Source organism: Gasterosteus aculeatus, chromosome 13 (genome assembly GCF_964276395.1).
Source record: "Gasterosteus aculeatus chromosome 13, fGasAcu3.hap1.1, whole genome shotgun sequence".
Classification (NCBI taxonomy): domain Eukaryota; kingdom Metazoa; phylum Chordata; class Actinopteri; order Perciformes; family Gasterosteidae; genus Gasterosteus; species Gasterosteus aculeatus.
In genome coordinates this window covers 21580149-21593207 of record NC_135701.1, presented here as the reverse complement: position 1 = coordinate 21593207, position 13059 = coordinate 21580149, and the positions used below count along the sequence as shown (strand labels likewise).

Here is a 13059-nt window from a genome sequence, read left to right as displayed (position 1 = left end):
TCAAAAAAGACTTGCATGTTCCCAGGTCTCCGGCGTAGCGCTCCGGTGCAGGCACATTTGGCTCCTGGGAGCAAAAGGTGGGTCGGGCAGATTGCAAAGGAGGAGTAGCCGCCTCTGGGGCTGGGGGGGGTGGCTGCGGGGCGGCTTGACGAAGCTGCTGTCCCAGCTGGTTCACCTCCGCAGAAAGAGCTCGAAGAGACTCCATCATCCCTCGGAGAAGTTGGTCGTGGTGCCCCACGAGGGTACCCTGTGAGGCGACAGCCTGACGGAGGGAATCTGGGTCCGCTGATTCCATGTTGGCCAGTTTGTACTGTCAGGGAGGCTAGGGCCACAAGGACCTGGAATCAAAAGCAGACTTGACACGAGGTAGTTAGAAGCAATTCTTGTCTTTAATCCAGGCGGAGGTTCGGTACACGGGTAATCAGGCAGAGGAGGCAGATAAATCCAAGTCGGCAGGCAAAGGGTTACGGGTGGACAGAAAAGGTTCAAAACACGGGAAGGCACACTGGAGGATATCGCTGGTAAGCTCATGGGAGACAAGAGACAAACTGGCACAGAGCCATGTGTCGGCAAGGGCTAAATACACAGGGGAATGAGACACAGGTGTAATCAATAAGGGTGGGGCTTTGTAATCACGGGGGCGGCGGCATACAGGTAGGCGGTGTCTGAAATGAGAGAGAAGGGTGATTGACAGAAGATACACAGGAATCACTTTGTGGCCAAAATCCCCAGTCTGGGTGTTACACAGACAAACTGACTTAATCCTGACCTGAGAGTCTCCAGGTCACAGTGTGGACTCTTCAGTCCAGCAGACAAAAGCTTCACTCCTGAATCCTGCAGGTGGTTGTTACTCAGATCCAGCTCTCTCAGACTAGAGGACTGGGAGCTGAGAACTGAGGACAGAGCTCCACAGCTTCTCTCTGAGAGGTTACAGCCACTCAGTCTGAAGAAACAATGATAAAGAATAAATCAATAAGTATAAAAGATGACAGCATATTTAAGTCCTGATGTATGAATCTAACTCTCTGTATTTACAGAGCTTTGTTGGAGGCTTTGACCACTGGCAGCAGCCTCAGAAGAGCCTCCTCTGAAGCAGAGTATTTCTTCAGGTCAAACACCTCCAGATCTTCTTCTGATGACAGTAAGATGAAGACCAGAGCCGACCACTGAGCAGGAGACAGTTTATCTGTGGAGAGACGTCCTGAACTAAGGGACTGTTGGATCTCCTCCACTAGAGAACCATCATTCAGTTCATTCAGACAGTGGAACAGGTTGATGCTTTTCTCTGGAGACATATTCTCATTGATCTTCTCCTTGATGTACTGGACTGTTCTCTGATCGGTCTGTGAGCGACTTCCTGTCGGTGTCATCAGACCTCGTAGGAGCGTCTGATTGGTCTCCAGGGAAAGACCCAGGAGGAAGCGGAGGAACAAGTCCAGGTGTCCATTAGGACTCAGTAAGGCCTTGTCCACGGCACTCTGGTAGAGATGTTTTGGTTTAGGTTTGTCTCGAAAGACTTTAGACCACGGGGAGGTTATTTGTTCTTCTGACAGCAGATTGACACCAGAGCTGAAGAACGTCAGATGGACATGAAGAGCAGCCAGAAACTCGTGAACACTCAGATGGACGAAGCAGAACACCTTGTCCTGGTACAGTCCTCTCTCCTCTCTAAAGATCTGAGTGAACACTCCTGAGTAAACTGAGGCTGCTCTGATATCGATGCCGCACTCTGTCAGGTCGGATTCATAGAAGATCAGGTTGCCTTTCAGCAGCTGATCAAAGGCCAGTTTTCCCAGAGACTCCATCATCTTCCTGCTCTCTGGACTCCAGTGTGGATCCGTCTCAGCTCCTCCGTCATACTTGACCTTCTTCACTTTGGACTGAACCACAAGGAAGTGGATGTACATCTCAGTCAGGGTCTTGGGAAGCTCTCCTTCCTCTCTGGTCTTCAACACCTCCTCCAGAACTGAAGCAGTGATCCAGCAGAAGACTGGGATGTGGCACATGATGTGGAGGCTTTGTGAGGTCTTGATGTGAGAGATGATCCTGCTGGCCTGGTCCTCATCTCTGAACCTCTTCATGAAGTACTCCTCCTTCTGGGGGTCAGTGAACCCTCTGACCTCTGTGACCATGCCAACACACTCAGGAGGGATCTGATTGGCTGCTGCAGGTCGTGTGGTTATCCAGAGGCGAGCAGAAGGAAGCAGCTTCCCCCTGATGAGGTTTGTGAGGAGCACATCCACTGAGGCCGACTCTGTGACATCAGTCAGGATCTCATTGTTGAGGAAGTCCAGAGGAAGTCGACTCTCATCCAGCCCGTCAAAGATGAACACAACCTGGAACTCTTCAAACCTGCAGATTCCTGCTGCTTTGGTTTCATTGAAGAAGTGATGAACAAGTCCTACCAAGCTGTACTTCTTCTCTCTCAGCACATTCAGCTCTCTGAAGGTGAAAGGAAATGTGAACTGTATGTCCTGGTTGTTTTTGTCTTCAGCCCAGTCCAGAGTGAACTTCTGTGTTAAGACTGTTTTCCCAATGCCAGCCACTCCCTTAGTCATCACTGTTCTGATTTGTTCCTCTCCTCCAGCTGAGGCTTTGAAGAGGTCTTCTTGTCTGATGGTTGTTTCTGGTCTGGCTGGTTTCCTGGATGCTGTTTCAATCTGTCTGACCTCATGTTCTTGATTGACCTCTGCAGTCCCTCCCTCTGTGATGTAGAGCTCTGTGTAGATCTCATTCAGAAGGGTTGGGTTTCCTGCTTTAGCGATCCCCTCAAACACACACTGGAACTTCTTCTTCAGGTTGGATTTGAGTTCACGCTGACAAACTGCAGCAAGAAGTCCTGAATGAAGACAACAAAGAAGATCAATGAGTCAAAGAATACATTTCAACATGTCCTTTCCTCAGAGAAAGACTATGAATATATTCTGTCCATCTCTTGAGACACTAGTGAAGGTCTCATTTATCAGCATGGTAAGTCTGTTGAGAAATCGTCTTACTGCTCTGCAGACGGTCAGCCAGCTCCTCCTGCTTCATTCTCCTCAGGAAGTGCACTGAGATCTTCACAAATGCCTCTCTGCTCCTCCTCTGCTCTTTATCCAGCACCTCCTCATCCTCCCTCTGACTCTCTAAGCATTCTGGGTAATCTGAACGCACAAGCTTCTGGATATTCTTCAGCTCCTTCTTCACAAAAGCGAGGATGTTCTCCTCCAGCAGCTGGAACAAAACATTCTATGAATGACACAAACTATAACATGGAAGTCACCATCAGGTCCATGTTGGACAGACTGACAATCCACTGGTCTACAAAGTCCAGCATGGAGATGATGGTGAACTGAGAGATGCAAAAGTAGTTGTACATGTACACACCATGAAGATGGAGTCCAGGTGTGTTTCATGCTGCTGGGCAGACGGACCTGTGGGAACCTCTGAGCTCTCCTGGTCCTCTCTGTGGAGGAACATGAACCATCAGCTCACATGGTGTTTGTACCATCAACACCAATACAACAGTTAGTTAAAGATATTGGCTTCTGTCATGATTGATCATCATGAAAACCAGATGCTGAAGAATGGACTGACAGTTTATTAGTTGAGTTGAACCTCTTTAGTCCGTCCCCTGACCTCTAGTCTCCTAGATCCTCTGAAACAGAGTCTGCTGACTCTGTGAAAAGGTCTCCAAACCTCTGCATGGAGTCCAGAGACCGCGTCAGCTGGTCCTGATCCTGATGTGGAGGAACTAGCTCACATTGGGTTTACATTTGAGAAGGTTTTAAGGTTATTGATTCACCCTTGAATCACCCTTGAATGTATTCAAGGGTGTACGAAGTACAAATACTTCGTTACTTGACGTAACGAACAAAAAAACGAAGTACAAATACTTCGTTACTGTACTTAAGTAGAAATTTTGCGTATCTATACTTTACTGGATTATTTATTTTTAGAGGACTTTTTACTTCTACTCCTTACATTTTCACACAAATATCTCTACTTTCTCCTCCTTACATTTTAAAAACTTGTCTCGTTACTTCCAACTTGTCGTAGTTCAACAACACAAACACAAAAAGAACCCATCTAGATAAATGTCGCTATGCGGACAGAGTGCATTTGATTGTGTTTGGATAAGATTATAAACATTTAGCATCCAGACACCCGGTTGGTTTTCTCCGCGATGCGCCGGCAGATCGGAGCGACACCGGGTGGGAAAAGTGGTCGGTGGAAAGTTAGTATTTAGCGACATGGAGCCTCCTCCTCTTCCTCCTCCTCTTCCTCACGCAGAGTCCATGTAACGTTAGATGAGTATCTTCATGACCGTGGGTTTGTCCTAAATGTTTTATTGAGAGTCTGGCACAACACAGCGACTTGCAAGCAGCGTATTAAATAAAGTGATGTGTGTCTTAATGCGGCTTTGGAGATGAACACAAAGGGATTCTGTATTTGCTCATGAAGCCTGAACATTCTGGTTATTTGGCCGATGTTTGATAACCGACCGCTGCCAGTTCAGTGTTTCCCATCATTATAAACAGGGGTGCCCCCCCCATGACGTAGTAAACCTGGGGGAGACACTGCAGTCTACCTCATCAATGCGAACAACGTGTGTGTGACTCGTGTCACTGGAAAATGGGTTGTGGTTTTATCCGTTTAAGTCAGATACATTTGTTGTTGTTGTTGTTGTTCCCACCATCCCAACGTCAGGTCACGTGATCTGCAGGCGCCTTCTGATCACATTGTAACGGACTGACGTGTTGTTTGAGCGAGGTTACGCATTAAGAGTTTGTCCTTAATGGAATTTCTCACATTACTTTTACTTTTATACTTTAAGTAGTTTTGAAACCAGTACTTTTATACTTTTACTTAAGTAAAAAGCTTGAGTTGGTACTTCAACTTCTACAGGAGTCTTTTTAAACCCTAGTATCTGTACTTCTACTTGAGTAATGAATGTGAATACTTTTGACAACTCTGTCAATACATACAGACCAGTTAGATAAAGATAACGAGTTCTCTCATGATTGTTCGTCATGAAGACCGCAGAGAGCCTTCACATCTTCCGGCGCAAACTAAAGACACACCTCTTCAGACTCTACCTCGACTAAAGACTAACAAATTGTAGCACTTAAATTGTACTTGTAACGTCACTCATCTATAGCAAATCGTAAATTGGCTTATTTGGCACTTTCTTGTTTCTTGTTCTCCTGAGTTTGTACCCTATGGTTGAATGCACTTATTGTACGTCGCTTTGGATAAAAGCGTCAGCTAAATGGCATGTAATGTAATGTAAAGACAACACTTTAAACGATGCACTACCATTTCTGTAATTCATAACTAAGCATCAGAATTATTCTTCATCTGTTTCATCTGCTTAAGAACTTACTCTAGGTCACAAGAACGGCATCCATCTTTGAATTTAATCACAAGATCTTTAGACCGATCACTCTTCATGGACACACATCTGGGTTCAGGAAACTTTCCTCTCTGCTGATGTGAACTGAAAGAAACACTGAGATTACATCATCACATCATCATCATTTAATCGTGAAGCATCAGCTCACATGGTGTCCGTCCTCACAGACACCAAAACAAGGTAAAGGTCCATGGCATGATGGATGTGGAGCACATGACTCCCTGTAGTGGTTTAGGTCTACTGGTCCTGCTGGTCCCACTGAGAATCAACAGCTCAGTCTTTCAACTCACTGTTTTCTTCACCAGTCAGTTTGGTTTAGTCCCAACAGGTCTCACCAAGCCCTCAATGGAGCTTTCCCTCCTTCACTGGACTCTGCTGAAGGGCCCTGGAGCAAGAAACTCAGAACCTCCACCAGAGTGTCTGCTAGAAACACCTCATCAGCCTGAGACCCTCACCTTGCCTCAGCAGAGGGATGGCCATCTTTGAAGACTAATGGAGACTCCATAGACCAGTTACTCTTCATGGACACACAGCTGGATTCAGGTTCATATCCAGGTCCAGGTCCTGGTTTCTGATGGACCCTGGTCACACATGTAGAACCAGAGTGAGTGAATCAAAGACGTTGGGACATGGAGAAGAGTGGAGGACAGTTGGAGATGGTCCTCTCACCTCTGAGCTGTGGTCTGGCTGTCATGTTCCCCACACAGAGGGGCTTCAGAGGGAGGGACTCCCTCCTCTGGGTCCTCACCCTGATTCATAGCAGAGTCCACACCTTCACACCTCCACAACAACCTGCTGGGAGAGCTCACACATTATTTATCTTCATCAGGACAAACACACAGAGCTCATTCACCTCAATACTAAAACTCTCATTGGACACTTTCTGTGTTGTTGTCGTCTATCTGTTAAAGTTTAGACTTCTGGAGGAAGACAAACTCTTTTTCTTCTTTAAACCCTGTTAAAATGTCAAGAGATGTCATTTTAAGTGCTCGTCCTGTAAATGTAATGTTTTACATGATAATTATTATTATCAGGTCACGTATGCTTGGGCAACCGGGGGAGCTAACTAATGCTAATTAACAATCCTTGCTTACGAACAGACTAGGGGTGTAACGATTCATCCACTGGATCGATTAATCAATTTATATTCCTGCGATCCAACTGAATCGATCTGTGCTCCGCAAATTGGCATTCCAGACGACATATATCGATTACAAATTGATTGAAATGGTGCATAATCGATTTGTATCGATACTTGGAAACTGCACATTGTATTTAAGTTAAAAAACGGTGTGGATGTGTGTTAAACGTTAAACTTTGCTCGATTCAGTCTGCCTGTCTGTGACGTCATCAGTACGCAGCGGCAGCCGCGCGAAACTCTGAACAACAACAAAACACAACGTGGAGGAGACGACTGCGAGCGAGACATTTCCAAACCAACTTATCGATCCAGCGTGTGGAAACATTTTGGCTTTTGCAAACACAGAGGTGTTCTAAATAAGTCGGTCGCTGTTTGTAGAATATGTAGAAGACAAATAAAAAAACACGGAAACACGACGAATCTTTCCGGCCATCTACTAAGGCGCCGTGGGATTAAACAACGCTGACAGTCAGGACCTCTAGCAGCGTCACCGCTGCAGCAGCAGCAGGTAACTACTACAATGTGGTTGAAAATCCGGGGTTCTGTCAATTGATCCAAACATTGTGTAATTATTGTGTAATGTTTACATTGAAAATGGCACTTGATTCAAATAAAAGGTTAATACATTTGCCATTAATTGTTGTTTGCTTGTTTATAATATCCATAATTAATTTAAACCTGATTTCCTTACAAGAAACAGGGATCTCGGAAACTTAGCCTGCACTGTCCAGTAAAGTTACTGAAATCGATTTAAAGTCACTGAATGGAATCGAATCGTTCTATATTAACCCAGATTGTCCATGAATCAAATCGGCAACCATGAATCGCGATTCGAAACGAAGTTAAAATTAATCGTTACACCCCTAGAACGAACACATTTATTTTAATTCAAAAGTGACCCTAGCTGACTCCAATCGGAACCCAATTAATTCTATTAAACATTAAGAATAATTAGGGCAGCTTCGATTGCACAGAGGCATCACAGATTTAGAACAATTTTACTCCCAAGAGAAAACCATTGTTAAACATTCAATTCTTATTTTAAGAAAGCGTATCCACTCTTCCGGCGAAGCCGATGCATCAGTAGCTGCAGAGGGGAACCAACAAGATGTGAACACCAGCATCACACTTTGTCACCAACAAAGCGCTCTGGACCAGAAAGCTGCACAGATGGAATGTGATTTAGCCAGATGTTACTGTACTGCTCGACTTAGCTGTCAATCATTTTGCCACAGTTTTTCAGGACTCAAATGCCTGATTGATGGCTGACATTGTCAGCATTAGTTAGATTTATCTCTTATCTACTTGGGACTAGGTCCTATATAGAATGTGAAGTTCCATATGCAACACCCGTCCCATGTAACTATATAGTGAGTGAATAGGTGTAGTAGTACTATGGGTGGGACCTGGGTTCAATTGCGAATATAATGGCGCAAGTACCTGTTTTTATACAATTTGTCTTATAATTGTAGGTTCCTTGTTTTGCAAACTAATATAACCGGCAGTGCCTCCAATAGAATTTTAGAAATGAAACAAAAGGTTAATGATTCTTATTGAGACAATTTATCCATCCACTGTCAAACTGCTTATCCTGCACACAGGGCCACAGGGGGGCTGGAGTCTGTCCCAGCCAACTTCTCACCCTGGACTGGTCGCCTGCCAATCGCAGGGCTACACAGAGACAAACGACCATTCACACTCACACTCACACACCTACGGGCAATTTAGGGTTACCAATCACCCTGATCTCCAGAGCATTTCTTTGGACTGTTGGAGGAAGCCGGAGAACCCGACATTGGGAGAACATGCAGACTCCACTCCGCCCAGTGGCCTTTCTGGGCGGAGTGGAACCCAAGACCTTCTTGCTGTGGGGCGACAGTGCTAACCACCACACCGCCGTGCCGCCCTCTAAGTCCCTTTATCTTATATTTTAATGGTATATTACCACTTTTAACCAGCTCTTACCAGAACATTCTTACACTGGACTTCAACACAGCAAACAGACTTTGAAGGCATTTAAAAAAAAAACATTTGCCAGTTTGCCATTTATTACATGTCAACATCAATATGCCCCCACTTTCTCTCTCACACACACACACGCACACACGCAACAAACAAAAGTCTCGTTGCAGGCCCGAGTCGACCTCCAGACCTAAAACTTTAATGGCCGCTTCACTTGTTCATACAAGCAATAAACACAAAGCACGTTCCTGATTCAAAGGGGAAGATGAGCGGGAAGAAGAAACAGCAGCAACCATAGATATTGTACAACAGCAGGCGCAGACGCGGGAAACTCTCCTTTACCCGATCCTCTCCTCCCGTCACGAATGTCCGTCTCCTCTTGTAGGTCACAACAGTCCAAACCACAGGTTACTGGTCGCCAGCCATTAAATTACGAACAGGATTAAGCTTACACTATTACAACTAGACGTAACGGGGAAAACGCTCTTCTGTCTCCGATACGCTGAAGCTGAAGCCGCGCTTCCTGGAGGAGTCGGATGACGTCATGAACCCAAACACAACACCCTTTGTGTAATTCACACAACAAATAAAGAGCAGAAATAGTGGTTATTTATTTCCATGGCGGAAACGATAACTGTCTTTACGGAGACACGTAAGGGAGATAAAACACGTCCCCTTCAGGTGTGAATATCTTGATAACTTTACCGAACTGGAGAGATCCTGTTTACCTGTAGAGGTACGTAAAAACATCTTAGAACAATCACACGTCCACAACCATCAACCAATCACAGCTTACTGAGCTTGTAGACATGAAGTTCCTCAGTGAGCAGCTCTCTTCTGTAGAAAAGGAGCTTGGTGCTTCGCTTCCATCAGAAGCAGTGAAGTGACCTGAGAGTGTTTTTACTCTTCACTCTTCACCTGTTGGGGCGGAACAACTTACTCACGTATCAGTCTCAAGCTGTGAGGTCAATCATTTAGCTTCATGACAAACACAAAGTCCATGTTGTACCTGCAGGATTCAATGGCAGTATTCATGCACCTTGAACCCTCTGGCTCAGATATCCACTGTGCAAAGGATTGTGGGTAAGAACAGCCACAAAGAAGCCTGCTTGAGTGCAGTAAAATGTGACTGAATGTAGAACACAAACTAATTCCTCTAGGGATTATTTTATTTTATCATAATTTTCATTTTATTGGAATCATATGCACACACACACATATTATTAAATCCATCCTTAAGACCTCTGGAGCTCCTTTGCTTGCTTCTAAATACGGATTCAGAACCAAATGCGTGGTCACTTTGCGTGGTAGTTGGTGGTTGGTAGACCTGGCTTACTACTCGCATTATAAGTTTTAGGCTATATAAAATACATTTTTTTAGTTGCATTGAGTTGAATAGTTGTTGACGTAGCTGCTGGTGTGATTCTTTGTGTTTATGCCACAACACATGAAGTGAAGCGTCCCAGTATCACCTCCATCTCCTCTTGAAGACGACTCCTGACACATTCACATCTAAATGGTTCATTTGGCAGATTGGAGAAACACGGCTTCTTTGGAGCTGAATAACAGTATTCTTAATAATATACTTCTTCTAAGTCGTTGGTTCCTATTGTACATCCTTGATAGGAAAACCAGATGTTCTGATCCGTGAACACGATTACTGCCTGCAGAGTCGAGTCCACATGAGAACTCAATGAATACATGTTTTTATTTGTTTTCTACATATTAGGATATCGTATAATAGCTTTGCTGATTTCAAATGGTATTGATCTAAGTAGTATTGGTTGGAAGTTAATAATCTCTTATTCTTTAAGCAGCAGTTTCCTGTGATTTCTCTGTGCATGTGTGTACTGTGATGATGGTTGGAAACAGACAGTGTAAGAACTCAAACCTTCAATTCCTCCCGAGTGAATATCGATTATGAGACTTGACTTATAGTTTGATCATTAGTCCCTTTTTAGGGTGGTGCCCCATTACGTATTTATTTTGAGAATTATCTTTGTTTCTAACCCGTCCGTAAAATGTCCCTTTGGTGAAAAGCTGTGGATCAGCAGCTCTGATCCAACAGATGGTGGATTTAGTTTGCTACAGACGAACAGCTCGTCATCGCTCTCAGAAGACGAAGAGACCTTGAGAGTTTCTCTCCAACGACCCGTAAATAGTGGCGGCGCATAACGAGTCGATATGAAAGAAACAATGACGGCATAAGAAGGACTTGATTTGGACTTTGTCTCCTGCTGCCTCTCCTCTGCAGGATAATATAAGATGATCCTTTATTAGTCCCACAGAGGGACTTTGGCCGGATTAAAGCAGTAAAGTGGACGATGAAACAAGAGACAGGAGTTTAAACAATCACAGAAATGAATACGACGTGTTAGTGGTCACCATCACGGGACGTTACAGAGCACCAGCATGTGTCTGCTGGAGTGGACTCGCCCTGTGGGAGACCTGCTACCTGTCCAGTCCGTGTCCCCAGCCCCCAATGCATGCTGGGACAGGCTACAGTAATGAAAAGTTATTATGGTCTGTCTCCCCACTTGAACAACAGGGCAGACTTGGTGCTTCTAATGCCATCAAAATGGTTCCAAGTCTCACCAGATACGCTGTCAGCCACGTCCATCACATACAACCAGCATTTGAGCTCTTTATAACACCATCAATTGAAAAGGAGGCTTGAGATGACAAATGTAGAGGGCCGGCGTGTGAAGGGGAGAGTTGGGAAGACTTGGATGTGACGACTTGCAGCCTACATCGGGTTCTCATTGTGGCAGAAGTGTACAAGTCAAGAGAAGAAGCAGCAGAAGCCTTTGTGCTGCTGACACTGGAAGGGGAATATTTACAGCCACCATGTCGCTAAACACCTTCCATGTTTATAGAGATTATATGCTGATCTGCATCTTTCTCCATAGTTGTGTAACAGGTCTTCCTGGATGTTTAAGGGAGTGGATGTTTTTTTAATGTTTCATTTAATTTATCATTTAGGTAGTCAATGAACAAGCACAAAGCTCCTCACACATAAACTTGTGGACCAATTTGAATAACGATCATTTAGAGTTTGCTGGGGTCCAATTGACCCCAATGGTAAAAGATGTTGGTGCATTTGAAGGTAACAGGAAGGTGAAGCTGAGCGGTAAATCATTTACCTTCATGACAAACTGCACAAAGGTTGTTGTATTCAATGACAATATACATGGCACCTTGAACCCTCATATATCTGCTGTGCAAAGGATTGTGGGTAAGAACAGACAGTAAAGAAGCCTGATTGCGTACAGTAAAATGTGATTAAATGTAGAACACAAACTGTAATTCCTCCAGCAACCCCCCAAGGAGGAAAAACACCAGCACTGTGAAAACAAGCTGCAGGAAAGCCAAGAAACAAATATATTCATATTTTCACTATGATTTTCATTTTCATGTTCTTCTGATTTCTTCATTTTTGTTGTGTATTATTATTATTTCTGACAACATATTATTAAATTAATATTTAAATGATCACCATCTCTCCATCGATCACATGAATCGAGCTGCAGGTGACAAAGTTTCCTTTGTTATCACTTAAATGGTGTATTTCTCTCTATATATATTTAACAGCTCTACTGGGGGCTCCTGAGGCCGACAGAGCAGCAGCACAGTGTCAACACCAGACACCATTTTAACTTATGAGAACAATATTATTATTTAGTTTCCTTAAGTGACATCACATTGTGGACAGTCACAGGAGGACACGTTTAAAATGGAGGAGAGCTTCAGTGTGATGAAACAGCGTGATGTTTCCCTCTAGAGGCACAAAAGTGCTTCTCATCTCTGATCAGCATTTGATGAACAACTTTACAACCACGTTGTCAGTCTCTTCTTCTTCTTCGTCTGAATATTTTCACACTAAAGTTACTAAAGCACCTTTTTGAAGAACGTTCTTTGCTTCTCTGGCAGGTTGAAATGTCTCATGAGTGTTTCTGACTCTTTGTGCAGTGAAGTCTACAGACGGACGCTGGTCTGAGGTCTGTTCTGTTCATTAAAAACACACTGATGAGACAGATGTGTCTCAGCAAATTACTGTCCATAAGTCTCAGTGAAGGGACAAAGGACAGGACACACTGCATTGATTCACAAAGGTTTTATGTACAAAATATTGTTCCAGGTCTATTCAACATATGTCACATTAGAATAATGAGACCTACTTTACATCTATGTGATCAATCTCCATATTTCACAGTACATACAGGAAGAATTCACCCTTCTAGTACTTTAGTGTACAATAAATACATGCTGTGGTCCTAAGTACAAACTCCCGGTTAGTTGTGGACAGAGTTCAGTTGTCGGTGCAGCTGAGGCCGTTGTAGAGTCACTCGTACCGCAGACGAGCGATGGTTCCGTCTCTAAACTGGTTCCATCTGAACGCCACCCAGAACCTCTGGAGCTACTTTTGGCAGAGCGAGCAGTGAGAATCGGGACATCCAGGACGGCCGCACCCGTCCGCTGACGACGCGACAACACCGGCGTTCCTTGGCACGTGGTAAACGCGCAACGCGTGTGGATGGAACCCGGTTACACACATTAAACA

General features: G+C 44.3%; 1 protein-coding gene across 1 annotated transcript in view; it reads right to left on the bottom strand.

Moving 5' to 3' along the window:
- Window positions 1–13059, bottom strand: part of LOC120830143 (uncharacterized) — a 68291-nt gene that overhangs the window by 12433 nt on the left and 42799 nt on the right. The window contains exon 12 of the mRNA XM_078086295.1: window positions 770–943. Within this exon, the coding sequence (XP_077942421.1) occupies window positions 770–943 (174 nt within the window). The remainder of the gene's footprint in view (window positions 1–769; window positions 944–13059) is intronic.